At 31.2% G+C, this 22,016-nt stretch overlaps 2 protein-coding genes across 2 annotated transcripts; one reads left to right on the forward strand and one right to left on the reverse strand.

The window, feature by feature from the left end:
• Positions 1-7,888: 7,888 nt before the first annotated feature.
• LOC129886553 (GDSL esterase/lipase At5g03610-like) lies at positions 7,889-11,462 on the reverse strand. Its single transcript, XM_055961281.1, has 5 exons — positions 11,297-11,462; positions 10,500-10,715; positions 9,430-9,713; positions 8,432-8,741; positions 7,889-8,279 (listed from the first exon to the last, which is right to left on the reverse strand). Exons 1-5 carry the CDS (start codon positions 11,361-11,363, stop codon positions 8,083-8,085), a joined length of 1,074 nt encoding a protein of 357 aa, XP_055817256.1. The 5' UTR covers positions 11,364-11,462; the 3' UTR covers positions 7,889-8,082.
• Positions 11,463-14,648: 3,186 nt separating this feature from the next.
• Positions 14,649-21,617, forward strand: LOC129899877 (protein SUPPRESSOR OF K(+) TRANSPORT GROWTH DEFECT 1-like). The gene is made up of 9 exons (XM_055974879.1): positions 14,649-14,894; positions 15,613-16,202; positions 17,983-18,088; positions 18,519-18,717; positions 19,544-19,615; positions 19,694-19,768; positions 19,860-19,958; positions 20,116-20,271; positions 21,293-21,617. Exons 2-9 carry the CDS (start codon positions 15,731-15,733, stop codon positions 21,416-21,418), a joined length of 1,305 nt encoding a protein of 434 aa, XP_055830854.1. The 5' UTR covers positions 14,649-14,894; positions 15,613-15,730; the 3' UTR covers positions 21,419-21,617.
• The last annotated feature ends 399 nt before the right edge of the window (positions 21,618-22,016 follow it).

The following is a 22,016-nucleotide window of genomic DNA, read 5'->3' on the forward strand; positions in this document are numbered from 1 at the left end:
AGTATTACAACAAAAGCAAATATGAATTTGGAGTGGTAGGCTAAGTGCATTGCATTTGTTATATAACAATCTCTTTCTTTCTTCTTTTTTTTTTTTGGGGGGGGGGGGCGGGGGGGGGGGGGTTACTATTGTAGCACATGAAAGATGAGGGCATGTAGTGTTTGGCAATCCCTATAAGGCCATCACTTTCAAATACTTTTTACCTATATGGTACGAACTTAACTTAAAAAAAATATGATTTGTTGTCTATGCTTGAGTTGCATGTGTTTCAATGTTGAGATGTCTAAAGATTTCAGTAGACAGTTTGTACACAATTCTGTCAATTGTCCACATTTTACCCTTTTTTATGATAAGAGAGTTTATCTACAACAATATGAAAAAAAAAAAGTTTTTAAGTTATATGCACCTACCTATTCGTTTGGTTGGTGAGATAATAATAATAATTTCGAAAATCAAGATATTTCATGAAATTATAATTGGGATACCAGAAACAACCTCTCGTTGAAATAGTTTTGCTTTTCTTTAGTTATGGACTTATGGTATATATTTGGTACATGAGAAATATAATAATTTAATTACACTATTCAAGACTTGTAACGTATTGATTTTTTATACTATATAATATAATACTCCATGTATTTAAATATAGTATGAAGAATATACTGTTTGCTAACCCCAAGGATTATAAGGTTGACTAGGGATTGTAAATGGTAAGAAGTAACGCATGCCATTGCATCACTCTTTTGGTGCTACCTCCGATCCATTTCAATTATCGTGTTTATTACAAAATAAAATATAATTAATTATTAATTTTCATTTTACACTTCCTTAATAAATATGAAGAAATATTAAATATTAATATAATGAAAAAAATATAATTTTAAATTGAAATCAAAGAATAATTAAGAATAATTTAATCAAATTAATATTTTTAGTTGAATATTTTAAAGATACATGTAAAAGAAAACATGATAAATAAAATGAACGGAGGGAATTTAAAGAGAAAGAACATTTATTTTTGCTCATTATTACTCCACTTGTTCATTATTACTCCACTTGTTCATTTTTATTTGTCTAGTATTGTCTTGACATATATTAATTTTAAATTATAAGTAAAGTGAGCCATTAATTATAATAACAATATATTCAGTGTAATTTTATAAGTGAGGCCTCAAGAGAGTAAAATATATGCAAATCTTATTATCTTGTGTGAGATATAGAGGTTGTTTCAAATGAATTTTCAACTCAAGAAAAATGTTATGAAAAACATATTTGACAAATACAAGAGTAAAACTATAGCAAAAATACCGTAATGAAATAATAAGCAATATTGATGTTGATAAGTAGAAGAGGGAGCAAACAAGGTGCTCTCAGTTATAACCATATTCTCCCATAGAAAAGAAAGGCATAGCTCGATTATCTACTAATTATATATTTATCTTAATCCTCGATCTTTATATGATTTAATTTCTATTTAGGATCATAGTGAGATGACGATATGTGTCATGTCATGATGCATATTTACCTCTCCCCAATTCTTTCTCGATCTATGTACTTTACCTTTTCTTATACTCATCACTATCAATGACCTCTCGCACCTCCTCACTAGAACATTTGTGTTCCTCCTCTTTACATGTCTAAATCATCTCAATCTTTCTTTCTGTGTTTGTCCATTACTGAAGTTACTTCATAACCTTACTGACTTACTTGTATAAATTTTTATATCTTATCTCTTTTAGTATGCTCACATATCCGTCTAAATATTTTATCTTTACTATATTTATATTTTAAACGTAACGTGTAAATTTTTAACTAGCCAATACTCACTCCTTCGAACAAAACTGATCTAATAAGGTTGTGTCGTGGTCCCAATTCACTACTCTCCAAAAACTGAACTTTCTTCTATCCCAATATGATGTGTACGTTTCTTTCTTTTTTTTCCTGCTGACAAATTTCACTTTTTAAAACAAATATGACAGTTAAATGAAGTATTCCAAATATTATTCAAATAGTTTTGTATCTCCATGCAATCCAATTTACAGTTGTTTTTAGTTAGTTTATTTTCAAAATCAAACCAATAAATAAATAAATATCAAAGTTGAATTTTTAGTGACAATTGAATTAATGTCATTGTATTCAGAATCCCTAAATCTCTTAGCATCATTTATATAGAGCGTTTATTATACATAATCATATTAATTATTGGCTCTAAATATAATATAACGATAATTATATTATTATCACTAAATAATTGCCGCTAAATTCTTTATTTGTTATAGTGTATACTAACCCCCCTTTTTTTTTTACCATTTTTCTTTTTATTAAAAATAATTCTCATTTTAAAATTACACCCTTACTTTAAATATATTTTTTTCACACTAGATATTTTAATCCAAATATTGCTAGCACAAAATAAAGTAGCAACACGATAAACCTGAAAAAAAAAAGAGCATATCTTCAATAATCCATGATAGGTTTAATATGAAGTTATGTTATCTTCTCATTAACTTAATGATTTCGAAATCCAAATTTTGTTTAAATAATTTCCTATTTTGGTGTAAAACAAACACGTGTCCTTATAATAATTAGTACTTTCTTTTCCTTTCAAAAGAGATTTAATATCTTTTGTTTCAAAAGTTTTAAAAAATAGGGACTAAGAACAAGAACATGGCTTAGATATCGCATGTTTTGAAGAGATAAGGTCGGTGGTCAATTTTAATATATGAGCATAATTTGAAGAAAAATAACAATAATAACGTACCAAATTCTACAAGTTGGCTCTATTGAGGATAATGTAAATGTAAATTCTATTTATTCTTGAAAGATGAAAAGATTATTTTAGATAGATATTCAGTTTCACAATTAAAAAAATTGAATGTAGTTAAATAACAATATCCGTTGCTAATTCTACCTAGCGATGAATTAACGATAGATTTCTGTTAGGTACGAGCAAAATAGCAACGGAACAGTGTTTAAGGAAAAATATATCAAAGCAATTCTAGAAAAGAAATACGAAAGTAAAGAAGCCATGATAAAATATCAAAGATAGCATGATAAAATATTTTAGAAAAAAAAAGATTATTAACTACAACAACACAATATTATACTCAAAGTACAAGAAGCAACGATAGTAACAAAAATCGGAGATCAAGAAACTACAAGAGTATTACTACGAGTATTAGTATAGAAGAGTAAGTGAGACAATACTCAATTACTACCTATTAGCATTTTATGTATCCTAATTTGTGTCCTCATCCATAACGTCTTATTTAAGGTCATGTATCTGGTAAGCTAAATGTGTGACATTTCATGTCTAATCACATCTCTATAATACTTCTTCGATCTGCCTCTATTTCTTTTGAAATTATCCATAGCCTATCTCTCGCATATCCGCATTGAATCATCCGTAAAAAAGACTTTTGAATTTTATTGTCTTAAACTAAAAATATGTAGTTAAAAATGTTCTTTAATCTTCTGGTCTTAAATATTCCATGTAAAAATTAAAATTAAGAAATTGTAAAAAAAAATAAAAAAAATAGAAAGACATACTTATTAAAATAATTTTTTAAAATTAAAACAAATAAATTAAAACGAAAGTGCGATAAACATTGTAAAGGTTGAACCCATTCATGAAAGTGGAGTAGGCAAAGTTTATACTTATTCGGCAGTCAAAATAAAGGATAAGGAATTGGAATTTTTTTGACAATAATTGATTGAGAGAATCTTAGATCAATCATTTTTGAACCATTGAATTTGTTCTTTCAAAGTCATTGGATATTAGCTTAATGGAATCACCATAAGACTTGCCTATGTACATGCATCATGTTTTATTTTTATCCTTTTAAAAAAATTTATATTCTCTTTATATAAAATTACTGAATGAAATTGAGTCTTTGTTGAATCTTGAATCAACGTATGGAGCAAAGAAGTTTGATATTGCTTTTTACATATCAATTTAGTCGACAAGAGTTATCATATAATCAATTATCATGTTGGGTTTAATCAATTAGATTTGTTCCACAAGATTTGATATCAAATTTGTTTAAAACGATTTTATTCTATTATTACTTGTGATTTGAAGACCTTAATGACAACAAAAGTGCTTATTTTGTAAAACAAAATCATGAATTAATTGAGCTTAGGTTAAGAGAAAATAAAAGATTATATATCGTGTGTGAGATCAAATTTTCTATCTATTTATAACATACTCCCTCTGTCTATTTTAATTGTCTTTTTAGCCCTTCAAACTTGGTCATACTAAATGTCATTTAAAATAATCTAGATGACAATTTTTCCCCTAAATATACTCTTGTTCTAATAAATGATCTACTATATAACTTCATGACAATTTTTATGTCTTTTTGTGCAAGCTTACTTACTTTAGTAGATTAGTAATTTACCTGAACTCTTCGACTTTCAATCAAGGATAGCTCTAAATAGAGAGTTGAGAGGAACCAAGTTTATAAAAAAACACTGACTATTTATGAATGATTAAGACTAGAATATCTTTTAAGCTCTTTAATAGCTATAGGTAGGGGTGTATATGGACCGGGTTGGTTTGAAATTTTTACAAATCAAACCAAATCATTTGTGTCGGGTTATTAAATCTATAAACCAAACCAAACCAATAAAAGTCGGGTTTTTCAATATCAATTTTTCTCGGGTTTTTCGGGTTTTTTCGGGTTTCTCGGGTTTTTCATAGTATCTAATAAAAAGCATAGAGCAGTGCTTCTTAAAAAGAGTTCTAGTACAAAATATCAACATATAAGATGGAGACAGAACACTGTTTGAAGTTTTAACTTTATAATCTAACTTTATAAGATGGTTTTTTTTTGTATATTATTTAGATGAGTTTCTCAAATCCAAATCTAAATTTAAGAAAGAAAACAAAAATTATAAAAAAAAATTAAAAAATATTTATAAATTACATTTTAATAAATATTTTTATGTATAACATAATTTAAAAGTAGTATATCTATAATCGAGTTGGTTTGGGTTCGGTTTGACTTTTTTTAGTTAAAATCAAACCAATCCTATAATGGTCAGATATTTTTTCCAAACACCAAACCAAGTCAAACCAAACCACTAGTCGGTTTTTTTTTCCGATTTGGTTTAATTTGTCGGTTTAATGCGATTTATCGGTTTTCCCTGTACAGTCCTAACTATAGGAAATGTTTCTTATAAATGCACAAAACATCTCCTCTTCACCATTAACGAAGGAAAAAAAATACAATTTATCTTTTCTCGATTTTCCAATTCACATTTTGCCTCTTCTTTCAAGTCTTCTACCTTAAAAGAAACTCAACATAATAATCAGACAACCAATTAACTAGAATAAAAATATAGAAGACCTCTAAAAAAAATATAAATTGTTAGGTATAGACCAATAACGACAAATTCGTAATTATTCGCTATTTTTTTTTATATATTCTCTTATTGACTTTGGCTATTAAAGTTTTTTTTAAAAAAACTTTATTATATTCGAAATTGGAAAAAAAAAGAAGAAGCAAAATGGAAGGCACTAAAGACCAATAGTGTATCTTTTACCCATTATGGAATAATAATAATAATAATCAACAACAAATTATTCATTAAGATTATTGAGAGGACCCCCAACAGTCAACAGATACAAGATAAAGGGTACAATTCCAAAATATTTTTCCTATAAATAGCTTTCACTCTCATCGATCATCTAAACAACAAGAATAAAAAGAAAACAAACAAAACAAGAGAAACACCAATTAATTGTCATATCATATATATAGATGTCAAAGCAAGTGAATAGTAGTGTTTCTTGGGGAAAAGGTGAAAAAGTGCCAACAATTTGTAGGAAGACAGAGAGGAAGTTAAGCTTTGAATTGAAGTTGGAAACAATTGAAGAAGAAAGTGATCAGAAATATGGTGGCCAATTTTGCAAAATATCTCACTCATCTTACAAGCTAGCTACTACTAATTCTTCTAATAATAGTAAGGGCTAGCATGTCTTGCGTATCACAAAGTGGCTAATAAGCCAACTTTTCTTCTTTATTTTGCAATCAAGAGGTTACATGTGCAATATTTCCACCCACTACACCTCTTATTTTAATGAAAAAATTACTTAAATACACAACTTATTTTTATCATATTCTCTAAAATTATCTACCATTTGAAAAAATTACTAAAATCTCTACTCTCTCCTATTCTCTGATACATCACTTTGCGCGATGTATCGATAGGATACATCGCTTTACTTGATGTATCAGGACGTACGTGATGTATCCGCAGGTGACCAAAAAGAAGGGATTTCGGGTAATTTTTTTAAAAATAGGGATAGAGTGTAATTGGAAAGAATCACTATGGAATTTAGGTAAAATTTGCTATTTTAATTGCTTATTTGTTTTAGGACCAACTAATTCAAATTTGTTTCTATCATGAGGTGGGGTGGGGGTTAAAGCACTCCCTACTCAAGGTGGATTTTTTTTTTAAGATTTGAACTCGAGACCTTTTGAATAAGCAAGAAAAAGTACTTATCGCTCTATCCGATTCTTTAATTATCTTATCTAATAATTAATTAACCAATAGAAAATTACAAGTTGGTGGTGGACACCAGTCGCCCATTAAATGAAAGATTATTCCTTTTAATACAAATTTGACCTTAGTTGATAAGTGAACGCTTCAATTTTGAATATACACATTTAGATATCTCAACTCGTCTTTACTGTGTCAGCTAAACGCTCCAACTTACAAAATAATCGCATCTAAATATCTTTAAAATTTATATATCACGTCAGCATCGTATGTCCACAAGATACAACAACGATAGGTTGGAGTGTCTATCTAGTTATCAAATTTGAATGTGTATATATATACTATGCCTTATGAAAATATATATTGTGGTTGAGGAGACATAAAATATATGGTGGCTATCATCAATGAGAACATATATTCTTTTTAAGACACAAGATCTAAAGAACATATTCCTCTTCATTAGTGGTCTTGATTGAATACGACTCTTACTAGGTTTTTCCACTGAAAACATGAATTCCCTTTATTTTTAAACAAAACTCCAATTTTACCTTCTCTCTAAATTCTAAAAGGACTATTATATGAGAATAATGCCAACAATATATATATTCAAAATTTTACACAGCTAAAAAAATAAATTGGGCATAGAATTACAGAGCTTGTAAAGTGCTGCTATGACAAGTGACATCTCATATAACATCATATAGGGAAAACTACAATAAAATATCCTTCGATCATCTAGTTTAGGTAATATATAAATAGCGTATACTTCATATATATATATATATATATATAAATATATTTATATATATATATATATATATATATATATATATATATATAATCGAAGTATACAAATAGTGTGTACATCTGTCATGTTGGTAAACTAATTGGCTGAATGGTACATTTACGTAAGTTTCCCTAATATATATCCTCCGTTTAAATTTATGTGACATACTTTTATTTTGGTCAGTTTCAATAAAATAAACAAAAACAATACACTTCTTTTTACCCTTATTAAGAAAATTTTATAACTGGACATAAGTTATGTTATATATATATATAGCTACACAATGTTATGACATTTTCGGACCATATATATATTTCAAAAAAAATTATTCCCTTCTTAAACTTCTCGTCAATTCAAATTATATCATATAAACTAAAACACAAAAACTAGTTATGTCACTACTTCAATATGACAAGTAGTTTGTGTGACGATCCCTTTGTGTGATATACTGCGTTTTTTGTAACCCCTCTAAATGTACATTATATTAAAAAATTAATAATATCACAAATATGTTGATGAAGATTTAACATACCGTAAGATCCAAGAAAACAAAGAAGAATAAAAGACAATTAAAATATATATCTTAGGGCTTCTTACAAATGTATCATTCGATCAATTAGTTTATCAATATGATTGACATACATACAACATATACAGTGATACAACATGTACACCAATATAAAAGAAGTATTGTGTATATTGAGTATAAAAATATACACATATGCATTGTACATATTTTATAAATTAAATAATCGAATGGTTCAAACTCGTAATTATTCCTATATGGTTCACAGTAGGGAACCTAGAGAAGGCTTTAGAGCAGAAAAAACAGCAAACCAGCCTTGTTGAGAAGGATGAATTACATCCCAGAAGAATGAAAGCTCTGGATTATTGCATAATACATATTTGTTCTTGTCTCCACATGAATATTCATTACTTTTTCCTATGCAACATGGTTTCAATGGATTCTCAAACTTTGAATTTCCTAAGAAAATGAGAGATTAATTAGGGATTAAAAAAGTGATAAAATACACGATAAATTAAAACCGCGAAATGGTGCATATTTAAAGGTGCAAAATGAAGAATTTTGTTTTTAGACGTGATCAAAGTTCAGTAATCATACGTGAAATTAATTACCTGGATGGTTTTGTTGTATGTTCAAGGCAGTCATGAAGGCACTATAGAGATCAATAATGAAGAAAATTGGTTGTCTACCAGTTTGATTGTTGAGTTTCTCTATAATTTGATGCAACATTTGATTGTGAAATATTGAAAGAGAATTGGCAGATTCACTACAATTCTCATAAGAAGAAGCAATAGTCATTTTGGGCAAACAGCCTATGGGTTCCATTGATGTTATGCCTATTTTTTGCACTCCTAATCCATGTATACGTCTAAGGTTCAATTCAAGTTGACTTAATATTGATTTAGTTACATTGCCCAAGTCCTGCACACAAAAAAAATAAATGTAGATTAATATTTTACTTAAAGTGATCATCTAGCTAGCATTTTAATTTATTATAACAATAACTAGAAGAATTTAATTAATGAATATTATTTAGATTTAAAGGGGAATTAAATTGTTTATATTGGCTAAAATTACATTTAAAATGGGTTTGAGATGATTAAAAAAGGAGCAAGAGAACAATAGTTAGTGAAGTGATAAATATTTCTTCATCCTTAATCAAAGATTTCCAGTTTGAGTCTTCCTGGGTACGGCTCGCCTTTGTTAGGGAGAGTTTTACCATCCAAGGGGGAACTTACTCCAAATTTAGTTGGACTCCAATGTGTATATCGGACACCAGAATGGGAATCCGAAAAAGAAAAAACTTCAATATCTAAATCAAGAAATTTCTTGCTTCTATGTTTTTTTTTGGTTTCTCATACAGTCTGCTATAGATATTGAGCGGACTAAATCTTTATGTTGGAGTAAAACGCTTCCTAATAAAGACGATTGTATACCCACTAAAACTTAAATTTGAAATCTCTGATTAAGGATGAGGAAGACTTTTTTTTTGGTTGTTGTTGGAACTCCATCATGGTGCTTCCATAGGCTTCTCAAAGACATTTGCTAGGTAAGCAAAAGAAAGAAAATAAGATATATATAGGTGAGGTTAGTTTAACAACTTAATTACCTCCATATTGTTGTTATTTTTGGTGAGGAATGTAGCATAGTCATTGCCTGCCACAGACACTAGAGCAATAGAGGAACTCATGTTCTCTTTGTTGTACACTTGTTCCTCTTCTTGAAGAAGTTGTTGAAAATAATTAATTTGTGTTGTCATATTTGGTTGGATAACAAAAGTGTTGAATACACCTGTGCCTCCATATGCATAATTCACCCCATAATTATCCCTTTCATGTGATGATCCCTTCCTATTACCATAAGGTTCTGGAGATCTTATTCCAAGGAATGCAGCTGCATTATTAATTAATTACAAAGTCAATAAATGTAAACATCTTTTGTTTGATGTGTTATATAGAACGATATATAAAAAAATTATATGAAAACATATAGAAATTAAAACTTGGTAAGATATTCCAGTTGGGCGAAACATGAGTGCATTACTAGATAAAGGAGAAAAAAGGATGTATTAAGTCATGAAAACCATTTCCTATTACTCCGAGTAAATAACTCAGCATTAAATCAAGTACATTCTCTATTAGAAACAATTAATTTTTTTCACCGCGAAGTAGTTGAAAATTTGTGTTATAAAACATGATTTTTTCAGTCATTTTCCATTGAATCAGCGTATTGCGAAAATGCATGATTGAAAACATATTTTCACTAAAATAATGGAAAACTTTCTAAGTTTTTCGTATGAAAATATTACTATTATTTTTTTTTACTCACCGATTAAATCATAATATCTATGGAAATAGTCACTGAACATTTTTCGATGAAAAAATAATGATTCTTTTAGTAATGGTCATTCAACCTTTTTGAAACATGATCCAGCAGACTATATTAGATCAAATTCTAAGAAATATGCACACAGAATGCCTAATTTTGCAAAAGAACAATGTGTTCACGTGTATCATAATTTTGAAAGTAAATTCTTCCCGATTGGATGGATTCGTTTGTTTACAACCGATCATGCATTCCGCGTTAGCAGGATTTGGTGAAAAGTCATCCTCTATGAGTGTAATGGATATAGATAACCTAACTTAATGCAAATATTAGTGACATCAACGATATACGTACCAATAAAATCAGTGAGTACAAGGCCGTCGGAGAATCTTCCAGAAGGAAAACCAGGATAAGTGAAGCCATAAGGTTCTTTCCAAGAACTAGACATAGATTTTGGCCAATTCCCAGTATCTACATACGAGTCTCCAAAAACAAACATCTTAGTTTCACCATGCTTGTGCTTCCCATGTTGTCTTTTTAGTACAACATCAACCTCCTCAATCATGTCAACTACAACGAATTAAAGAAAAATAGATGTTGAACAAGGGAGGATCCAATTTTACATCTACTACATTTATATCTGAATTCAGTACTTTCTCTATGGAAAGTAAAGCTAATGTAAAAAAAAAATCACTAAAATTGCAACAAATAATAGATGTAAATTCATAATTTTAGAGACATAATGAATTCAATGCTAAAAACCTTAAATATTGAACTCATAAAATTTAAATCTTAAATCGATAGATCTACCTCTAATGTAAATCTCCTTGACCTTTTTGTGTGTGTTTACTTCTTTATACTTCCTCCGTTTCAATTTGTTTATCTTGTTTTAACTTGACACAAAATTTAAGAAAATAAAGAAGACTTTGAATGTTTTTTAATCTTATGATCTTAAATATGTCATGTTGAAAAAATAAAATTAACGAGTTAGCAAAAAAAGAAAAGACATTCTGTTTTAAACTAACAAAAAAAGAAAATAGGACAAACAAACTGAATTAAACTTAGCATATTTAAATTCTAAATCTGTCTAGGTCTTCTTGTGAACAAAAAAAATGAAAAAAATTTAGGCTTTGATGAGTGATGAAATTTACCAGCAGGAAAAGTGCTCATATAAGTAAAGATACATAAGCAGCAAATGAAGTTGGCTTTGTTTCCCATTTTTGAATGATTCTGCAAGAACTAAAAATGGTGCTATCTTTTAAAGGCTATGTACTATTTCCCTTATAATTTTGGAAACTGATTGTAGAAGTGTTAAAAGTCAAAGACCACAACATGCAAAACAATAAGAATACTGAGTTATATATATATAGGGTAAACATTTCTTTGACATGTTACGTGTCACAAGATAAATTAATTAGCGTGGAATAAGGTTAATTTAGTTTCTCATCTTCTAGTTGTTCAAAGTAAAGCACAAGTTTTCCATATTTCCTTTATTAGTTAATCCAACATTTAGTAGTTAGAATTCCTAATAATTAATAACCTTCTAAACAAACCATGAGTCCTTAATACTGATTCTCTCAAGAAATCTAATAAGTTGTAAATAGGATAGCTATTATAAGTATCTTAATTATGTTTCTTAGCTATAATTTGTATATTTACGGGTTGTGGTTATAGTTTAAGTTGCCTTAGTTGTATAATTTGCGAATTTATATAATTCGCATGTTTGCATAATTCGTGGGTGAGTTTGTATAATTGAGTTATTATACAAACACAAACATTTGAACTTTAGACAGTTATACAAATTATATTATACAAAATTACATTATACAAAAGTTATAAAAATTATATTATACAAATTCCGAATTAAACAAATATGTGAATTATATAAATTCGAACCGTAATTAATGTTAAATGTTAATGGCGAATTGTAAACTAGCTATGTTAACTAATTAACTAATATATATCTACTTATTCACGTAATTTTTTCTTACAATTATAAATATCATCTCATTAAAAGTAAAATAGATATTTTAATATTAAATTATTTTTAAATATAAAAATATATTATTTTTTAGTGAGATTTTTAATTCAAACAAAGAAAATATCCCTATTTACGAAAAACAAAGAGAGGACAGGTTAACTCTAGTTTCTTAAACTAATAATATAATATATCATGCATGTCTTTGTCCTCCTTGAAATTCCTTTAAAACTTTTTTCTCTTGGTTATGCTTCAAGGGGCATACAATAGATGTGACAAAATTAAGACAAATTAGCATTCGTTAGGCAAAACTTTAGGGATGACGACGTTGAGAATGAGTGGTTTGATTATTTCTTTTTAAGGTTATTGGGTTATATACTTTCATATTTATCTTTCAAATAATGAGATATTATTATGATTTTTCTCTTTGGAAAAGTGCACAAATATTCGAATTTGGGATTATTGTTTAAGTTGTAGCTAAGTTATTATTATTATAAATTTTCAAATTTCGAAAATTGCTTAAGATATACAAGACTGAAGTTATAAAAATTCGTGAGTAAAATTTGATAAATGGGAGAATGAAATTACAAATATTGATGTATGAAATTGACAAACTTTGGACATTTTTTTTTCCAGAAGTGTAGCAACTTTGTCAACGCCAAACTTCGAAATTCCTCTTCATTTGGAGAACATGCCAACACTAAAAAAAAAAAGCACATTAACCCCGAAGCTTTAGATGATTGAGACAGCTAGGGGTGTACATGGCCCGGATTGGTTCAGATTTTTTATAAATCAAACCAAATTATTTGTATCGGATTATTAAATTTATAAATCAAACCAAATTAATAAATATTGGATTTTTCGATATCAATTTTTCTCAGGTTTTTTCGAGTTTTTCATATTATCTAATAAAAAGAACAAAGCAATGTTTCTTAAAAAGAGTTCCAGTACCAAATATCAACATATGAGGTGGAGGCAGAACACTGTTTGAAGTTTTAACTTTATAATATAACTTTATAAGATGAGTTTTTTTTTTATATTATTTAGATGGGTTTCTCAAGTCCAAATCTAAATGTAAGAAATAAAACAAAAATTATGAAAAAATTTAAAAATATATTTATAAATTACATTTTGATAAATATTTTTATGTATAACATAATTTAAAAGTAGTATATCTATAATCGGATCGGTTTGGGTTCGGTTTGACTTTTTTTAGTTAAAACCAAACCAACCCTATAATGGTCGGGTTTTTTTTCCAAACACCAAACCAAGTCAAACCAAACCACTAGTCGGGTTTTTTTTTCGATTTGATTCGATTTGTCGATTTAGTGCGGTTTATCGGTTTGCCTGTACAGCCCTAGAGACAGCTAGCTCTAAATAATTTTTTATAATTTCCCTTTAAATGTTTTTGATAACGCAATCAAACATTTTCAATATATTTAATGTTACCAATATTTTCTACCACTAATGAATTATCATCACCTATAATCATTAGAATTGTTGCTAATGTCCATAATATTTGCAGAGTTATCAACTTTCTCCTTTCCTCTTTTCTCCTTCAACTTAGGATAATCTATTCTGTAATGAGTTTGCTATGATCTCCGCACTTATAATTATTCTCATTTCTTGATCTAGACTTCAATCTGATGTTAGACTTTTTCTTACTAAAGTCTGGATCGTTTGGTGTGAGAGATAAATATAAATAGTTATGCGATAAAAAAATAGTCTAGGAATAAAATTTTGATGTCTTATTTGGTTGTTAAATTTGGGATAACTTATCCCACCATTTATACCATATCGATGTAATAAGTTATTCCATATACATGATGAGATAACTTATCCTATGATAACTAATCTAGGATAATTAATCCTGTGATAACTTGTTTTCAGCCAAACAACCAATGTTGTGTTCTTTCCCTACTCACAAGACACTCACCCTTGATTCTACTCTGTGAAAAGCACTTATTCAACTATTTAATAAGATTTTAATGCATTACCAACATCTTCAAGTGAAATATATTTTTTTTCCTATAGAAAAATATAAACAAAAATATCGTAAAATAGTGATAACACAATCAAAATCTGATTTTCACTTTAACTAAGACTAATTAATATATATATATATATATATATATATATATATATTGACTACATTAAAATTATATTAATTTAGTGTAAACACTCAACACAAACCCTCCATGTGAATAAAATTTTACCTCCCAAGTCACATTTGCTTTGTAATTTGGACAAGAATAACTATTGAACAAAAAAACAAAGAGAATCATAGAAATATTAGTAATATCTATTATCGGGCGATAAAATGGCAGTCCGGTGTATTAAAGTTTTCGCTATACCCGAAATTCGGGGAAGGCCTGACCACAAGAGTTTATTATACGCAGTCTTACTTTACATTTCTGCCAGAGACTGTTTCCAAAACTTGAAAACGTGATTTTCTGATCACATGACAACAACTTTATCTGTTACGGCTAGCATCCCTTGTATCAGGCAATAATATAATAAAATACAAAAAAAAAACAGAAGGAGAAAACGGAAAAAAAAAAAGAAAAGGAAAGGAGGAGGAATTGCCAGACTGATTATTCTGGAATTTATGATTTGGAAGTGGACAGCACTAATCAAATCTCAATTTAACTAAAATTCCTTCTCCGAATTTTCTAAATTTTGCATATAATCTATAACGCGTTCGTTGAAAAAGTTGAATTTTCCAAGAATTTTTTATTTTCATTGGAGCTGTGATTTTCGCTAATTTACAGGTTTGTTGATTTCGTTTCCTTCAATTTCAAATACCCTTTTCGTAGTTTGTTTTGGATTTGCCTTTGTATATATTACTTATATTGATCTTGAAAACTTGAATTTTAGATTTAATTTATCAGTTATATATGTCGATTTATCGAACGATTCAGGTACTTCTAAACTGGGTTTCGTTGATTTTGATCAGATGCAAATGGGTTTGTTGTTTCTTGGAAGAAATAGCTTAAAAAACAAAAACTTGGTGTCTGGGGTTTGTTGATTTTGAAGAAATAGTCGAAAGATAAGTATTTGGTTTCTGATTGAGTGGTTTTGGGGAAAGAATTTTGAAGATTGAGCTTGGTTTCAAATTTCAGACTAGAATAGTAGATTGAACGAATCGAATTATATATGTTGTTTACTTGAAGTATACAGATATTTTCTGAACTGGGTTTCTTTGATTTTGATCATATGCAACAAGGGGTTGTTGTGTTTTTGGAAAATATAGTTGAAAATAACAATCTTGTTGTTGTTCTGCTTGTTGCTACTGTCGTCTTTTTCAGCTGTTTTTGAGCTGAAGGTCTATCTGAAACAGCCTCTCTACCTTCTCAAGTTAGGGGAAGGTTTGCGTACACACTACCCTCCGGAGACCACACTTGTGGGATTGCACTAGATTTGTTGTTGTTGTGTGTATAGTTAAAAATAACAACTTGGTTTCTTGACTGAGTTGTTTTTGGTAAACAGGAAATCCTAAGAAAAGTAAGACTTGGGGAGGATTGAGGTATAGTTTGTTGAACGTGGGTTCGGTTTGCTTGTTAAAACATTCAAGCTTTGAATTTTGCATGAGGTTTGTGATTATAAGATGTATAGCAATTTCAAGGAGCAGGCAGTAGCTTTTGTGAAGCAAGCAGTTGAGGAAGATAATGCTGGAAATTATGCAAAGGCTTTGCCTCTATATATGAATGCTTTGGAGTATTTTAAAACTCATCTGAAGTATGAGAAGAATCCCAAGATCAAGGAAGCAATTACCCAGAAGTTTGTGGAGTATTTGAGGAGGGCTGAGGAGATTCGTTCTGTTCTAGATGAGGGAGGTGGTGGGCCGACGTCCAATGGAGATGCTGCTGTTGCATCGCGCGCAAAGTCAAAGCCAAAGAATGGAGGAGGAGGAGAGGGTGATGATTCAGAGAATGTAAAGTTAAGATCTGGGCTTAATTCCGCTATTATAAGGGAAAAGCCTAATGTGAAGTGGAACGATGTAGCAGGGCTTGAAAGTGCCAAGCAGGCATTGCAAGAGGCTGTTATCCTGCCGGTTAAGTTTCCTCAGTTTTTCACTGGTTAGTTTGCCACTTCTCTTTTCTGTGTTTTTGTACATAAATTAGATTCAAGATTGTTATAAAGAAGTGAACTAAGGTTTAAAGATGTCGTATCATTCCTCTGGCTCTGTGGGTTCAGTATACCATATGCCCAGGAACCACACCTCACTAACTGTATTTATTCATTTTTATACTGCAATTTTCTCCATAATCAATGGTATTGTTGTAGCATACTTTTTGTTTATATCAGTCTACTGTACTGTCTATTCAGTAACTTATGGCTATCTTCCCTATATATTGGGGATAGTATTTCCACTTTATAATCGTTTTGGTACACTACTTTACACCACCTCATCTATATTGTAGATTGTAAGTAAGTGCAGAAGTCCGCCCTAAACTCTTATAACCATGACAATTTTCCTCTTAAAACTAAATTCCATTGCATTGTCATCTCGAACTTTAAAGTGAAGTAACTTCCCTTTTTGCGACTTCTTAAAAATGAGGTTCCTCCATACTATTTCAATCCTTCTAGTCATTTTTCTTCTTCCTCTCCTCTTTTCTCCTTTCCCTGTCTTCCTCTTCCAACCAGAATCTACTTGTTCGACCTGCTGTTGGCTCTTATATTGGAAAGAGGGCAGAGGAGGAGCAGGAAGAGAGAAGATAAGAAAAATAAACAGCATGAGATGGTGAAGGGGGTGATAGACTTCATGGGCTAGGCTGAGGCAACCAATACGTGGATCTTAGTGAAAACAAAAGAAAAAGAACCTCCAATGGCAGCCTGGATAGAGGGAGTTAGGTGAGGTTGGCAGCGGGCTATATTGTTGAGAATTAGCAACAACAGAAATAGGAGGATGACAACATAGGGGAGAAGAATTTGATTATTAACTGAAGGCTGCCATGGTGGTGGGAGTAGTAAAAAGAAGAAGAAGGAAGGGGAAAAATAAAAACTGGTAGGAGGTTTTGTGTCCCTGGTTTACCTCAACCTTATCTGTGGGATGTTTTAAGAAAGAGGCTGTTAACTACACCTTTTAAGTTTAAGAATGAAAGTGGTAAATGATTTAGTTTAAGAGGAAAATATAACAGTTGTAGAAGACTTAGTGACATTTGTTCTCCACAGCTTGGTTTTCCTTTTTGAAATGTAAGTATGTGATCAGTTGCTTTTCTTTTTGAAACCAAGTACTGGGACCACTATCTTCTTTTTCTTCTGTGAACCTTGAGAGAAATATCGGAGAAGAATATTATTGAATTGTGTTCCTACGTTATTACACAGATTTATAGTCACTACAATACAATCCTTTACCAAGTAGGATACTATTTACTATTTCTATTCCTATTACTATTCCTATTCCTATTCTAAGTAGGATTGTATACACTTATTCCTATTCTAACACTCCCCTCAAGCTAGTGATACCATGTGAGAAATATTGAAGAAGAATATGATTGTATTGGAGACCCTATTTATAGTCACTACGATACAATCTTTTACCATGTAGGATACTATTTACTATTTCTTTTCCTATTCCTATTCCTATTCTAAGTAGGATTGTATATACCTATTCCTATTCTAGCAAACCTTATATATCAAAATGGTGAAAGAGTTATGCAAATGATGGATTTAATGGAGTCCCTTGTGGTATTTCGTTGGAGATTCTAAAGAAGGTATTTCAAACTGGAACTTCAAGAGTAATGCCACTTCCTGATGAGCAGTCGATAACTGTATGAAAATATTACGTAGAAATCTTTTTTATGTTCATAGCTTCTTGAGTTAACATTCCTGTTTCATTGTGTACTTTCTTATTAGGCAAGCGTCGACCGTGGAGAGCCTTTCTGTTATATGGCCCACCTGGAACTGGAAAGTCGTACCTAGCAAAAGCTGTTGCTACAGAAGCAGATTCAACCTTTTTCAGGTAAGATGAAACTGGTCTGTGAGATTCAGGTTCTTCTGCATTTCATTTTATTAAATGGCAAAGGATATATGTGTTAATGTTCCTTCTTATCCATTTCCCCTTGCATCACTTTGGAACTCTCTACCTTCAAGAAAAGATATGCTCTCAATTCCTCTTAGTGGGAAAGCCTTGTGTATATCTTAGTGTCGATTATTGTTAAAGTGCAATAACATTAAATAGAAGTAAAAGGTAAGGACCATGCACAGTGGAAACATCTGCTTGTTATCCAATTCCCTTTGATCATTCTCCCGCACTCAAGCATGCAAAAAAACAGTGTCTGGGAGAGGAAGGGTTTGGGAGACCAGAAATCAATATTTATCTGCCTAGTATCTTCGACTGCTTTAACAGGCAAACATCAAGCGTTTGAAATTCTCCTGTCTTGGCTATGCAGTGTTTCTTCATCAGACCTTGTTTCAAAGTGGATGGGTGAAAGTGAAAAACTTGTGTCAAATCTATTCCAAATGGCCCGAGAAAGTTCTCCTTCAATAGTATTCATTGATGAAATTGACTCCCTATGTGGCCAAAGAGGTGAGGGTAGTGAGAGTGAAGCATCAAGACGTATCAAAACTGAGATTCTTGTACAGATGCAGGTAAATTATGTTCTGTGGATAGATTGGAACTGCTTTCTTGATTCTGAATTCTTATTTTCAACTATTTCGCTACTGGCAGAATTATTCCTAAGCAAACTCGTCAGCCTTTTTGCTTGGAGAAACATAGGAATAGTAGTTAGATATTACTCATTATATCCTGGTTTGGTTTGGGATTTGAGAAAAAACTATATTCAATAGGATAGGGGTTCGAGTCTTCATTTGGTTTGGGATTTGAGAAAAAACTATATTCAATTGGATAGGGGTTTGAGTCTTCATTTTCTATCTTTTATTTTTGGATAGATGAAGTTCAGAGTGTTTTTAAGCAATTGTGCTGGAGTTGAGAGATCTCAGGTTTTGGTGCTTCCTTTGGCTTTGAATACCATTACAACCTAATGGTATGATCCTTAAGAAATTGAGGGAAATTCCTTCAGCTTCCTTTCCTCTTGACAATGCTTTTGGGTTCTGGGAACAGACGTCACTTTCGATAATTTTCAGCCTCTTTTGTTCTTTAACATTTCTAAGTCATCATGCAACATAAAGCCCTTTCATTCTACCATTCCCTACCCTTGTTTGCAGTGCATTTTCAGAATTTTGAACTCTATAACTACTGTGAACTTGTCTTGCATCAGGAATGTTTCATTACAGATATAAATTTCTCTGATTCTCGTCTACACTCGGAGCTTGCAAAAATGAGTTTAACTAAAGATTATTTAAGGATTTTCTTAAAATAACTGGAAATGGACCATGCTCTTTGTAGAAATTTTTCAATAAATTTCAAAATACTTTTCAATATTGCTTTAGGCTGACTATCTTCAATGCCTTCTAGGGTGTAGGGCACGATGATGACAAAAAAGTTCTTGTTCTTGCAGCGACAAACACTCCGTACTCATTAGACCAGGTTAGAAGGGCCTTTCAACACTCTTTAATTCATTCTAGAGCTATTTCTCCTTTCCTGTCTAACGTGTAGCTTTCCCAGGCTATTAGACGGAGATTTGACAAAAGAATATACATCCCCCTACCAGATTTGAAGGCAAGGCAGCACATGTTCAAGGTACATGGGAATATTTTAAGCTATCAGGAATCCTCCTGGAGCATTGGTCTCTGGTGTTACAACATACTAATCTTATTATGTTCATGAGCAGGTACATTTAGGAGACACTCCTCACAACTTGACAGAAAGTGATTTTGAGCAACTAGCTCGGAAAACAGAAGGTTTTTCAGGTTCAGACATTTCTGTGTGTGTAAGTATCATAGTTTTAGCTGAAAAAACAGTTTTTGAAGCACTACTGTGTTTTTATTGAGTACTAGCTGGTCTGATATCCCAAGCAAATCAGTCAGCAATCTTTCTCAAAGGTGGCTGAAGTTGCTTTTTTTTTCTCATCCTCCTCCAATTGACAGGTAAATGAAGTCTTGTTTGAACCTGTACGTAAAACTCAAGATGCTGAGTTTTTCATCAAGACTAGTGATGGGTTGTGGGTGCCTTGTGGACCTAGACAACCAGGTGCCATTCAGACTAATATGCAGGAGCTTGCAGCAAAAGGCCTAGCTTCAAAGGTAATGACATAGACTGCTTCTGGCAGATCTGCTGACTACAGTCTGATATAATTGTAGCCATGCCTTATATGATGGCCACCTATATTGTGTCGTGGGTATTTCCCAAATGAACTGCATACAACATGCAGTTGAAATTTGTGTGATACTTAACACTGCAGATGCGATGATCTCACAACAAGATTACAATAAGACATGGTAGAAGCCCAAATAGTTTTTTCTATATATCAATAGCCTTCCTTACTAGACTTTATTTTTACTTCCCCCATGAGAGTTATTTATGTGGATAGTCTCTGTATTCAGATAGGACATTAAAACAGTCACACCCTCTTTATGTAAAAAACTTTAGGGGGGAAAGTTGGGGGTGGCTTTGAGCCATAGAAGGTGATCCACAGCATTCCCTACCTAAATTTCTCTGAATATGTTCCTTGAAGCTCTTCCAAGTCCCTTAGGATCTGAAACTTATCAGAAGTGAAAATGAAGAGTTGTTCCAAGAAATTTTGAAGATCTTACGGGGCCTCCTGATCCTTCGCCCCTACCTTGATCCAACAGGCCAGCACAAAAGTTTCATGACTAACCTGCATAAAGTTGAGCAGATCGGACTCCAAAAATGCCCGATAAATCCAAATTTTATTTAAAAGAAGGATGAATTAAAGTTTGCTGTGGAAGTAGATATTGAAAAGCTCCAAGTTTTATGCTGTCTGCAAAGTTGCTTATTAAACTATTAAAAAATTTCATTAGTGAAGCTCTTAAACGAGGATATTATACTTCTATGTGGCAATTGAATGGGCAGGATATCCCTCGTATTATTTCTTGACTCAAGAGTTTGACAACTTCCGGATTATTTATGATAAGCATGTCCTACTATAAGTCAGTTCAGACTCATCTTACCCACATTATTATTCTGTCAAGTGTATGGTTCTTGTGAGTAGCTTGTCTTTCTGGAGAATCTTTTAGGACCAACTTTCTGCTAATGCAAGTATGGTTGTTTGTTGATACCAATTATTGATTGGTACTGTTGCAGATTACACCACCACCAATCAGCATAAGGGATTTTGACAGAGTGCTATGGAAACAGAAGCCAACAGTAAGCAAAGCAGATCTTGAGGTGCATGAGAGATTCACGAAGGAATTCGGTGAGGAAGGATGAAGGATCTTTGGTTTGCTATATAATTATGTAACTACTATAGCAGTAAAATATTTCGGATTTAGTCATCACTTCAATAAAAACCTAACAGTGTGATAAAGAGAAATAATCAGCTGGTGTTTAGTGATTACTGTTTTTGCTTTGTACAGCTCGATGTTAGTTTGTCAAAAAGCATTTTATGAAATTTTACATGTTAAGACTATCGTACACTGGTAAAGGATTATCAATATGCCTGATAGTATGAAAGAAATGTTGTTTTTGTGTTTACAAGCACATTTTATGTTCCCTTTTCCACCCTCTTTCTCTTTCGTTTTTCGTTGTCAGCCCTTTGCCTGTTGTTGAGGTACATATAATGGGACTTCTCCCTATAATAAGTGAAGTGTGAAGCATTCAGATTTGATGTTTAGATGTTTACAATCCAATAATCCTCCCTCTTGCCATTCATCAATATTTCTTGTTAGGCCTTTGAAAAACTCCATATGATCTCTCATCTCTACATGCGTTTGAAGAAGTGTTGTTAACAGTTTTTGTGATGGTGTTTCTCTTATTATCTCCACTTTTTCCTGGAAAATGACTACCGTCATACCAAACACTCTGGTTT

The sequence above is a fragment of the Solanum dulcamara genome, chromosome 1 (genome assembly GCF_947179165.1).
Source record: "Solanum dulcamara chromosome 1, daSolDulc1.2, whole genome shotgun sequence".
Classification (NCBI taxonomy): domain Eukaryota; kingdom Viridiplantae; phylum Streptophyta; class Magnoliopsida; order Solanales; family Solanaceae; genus Solanum; species Solanum dulcamara.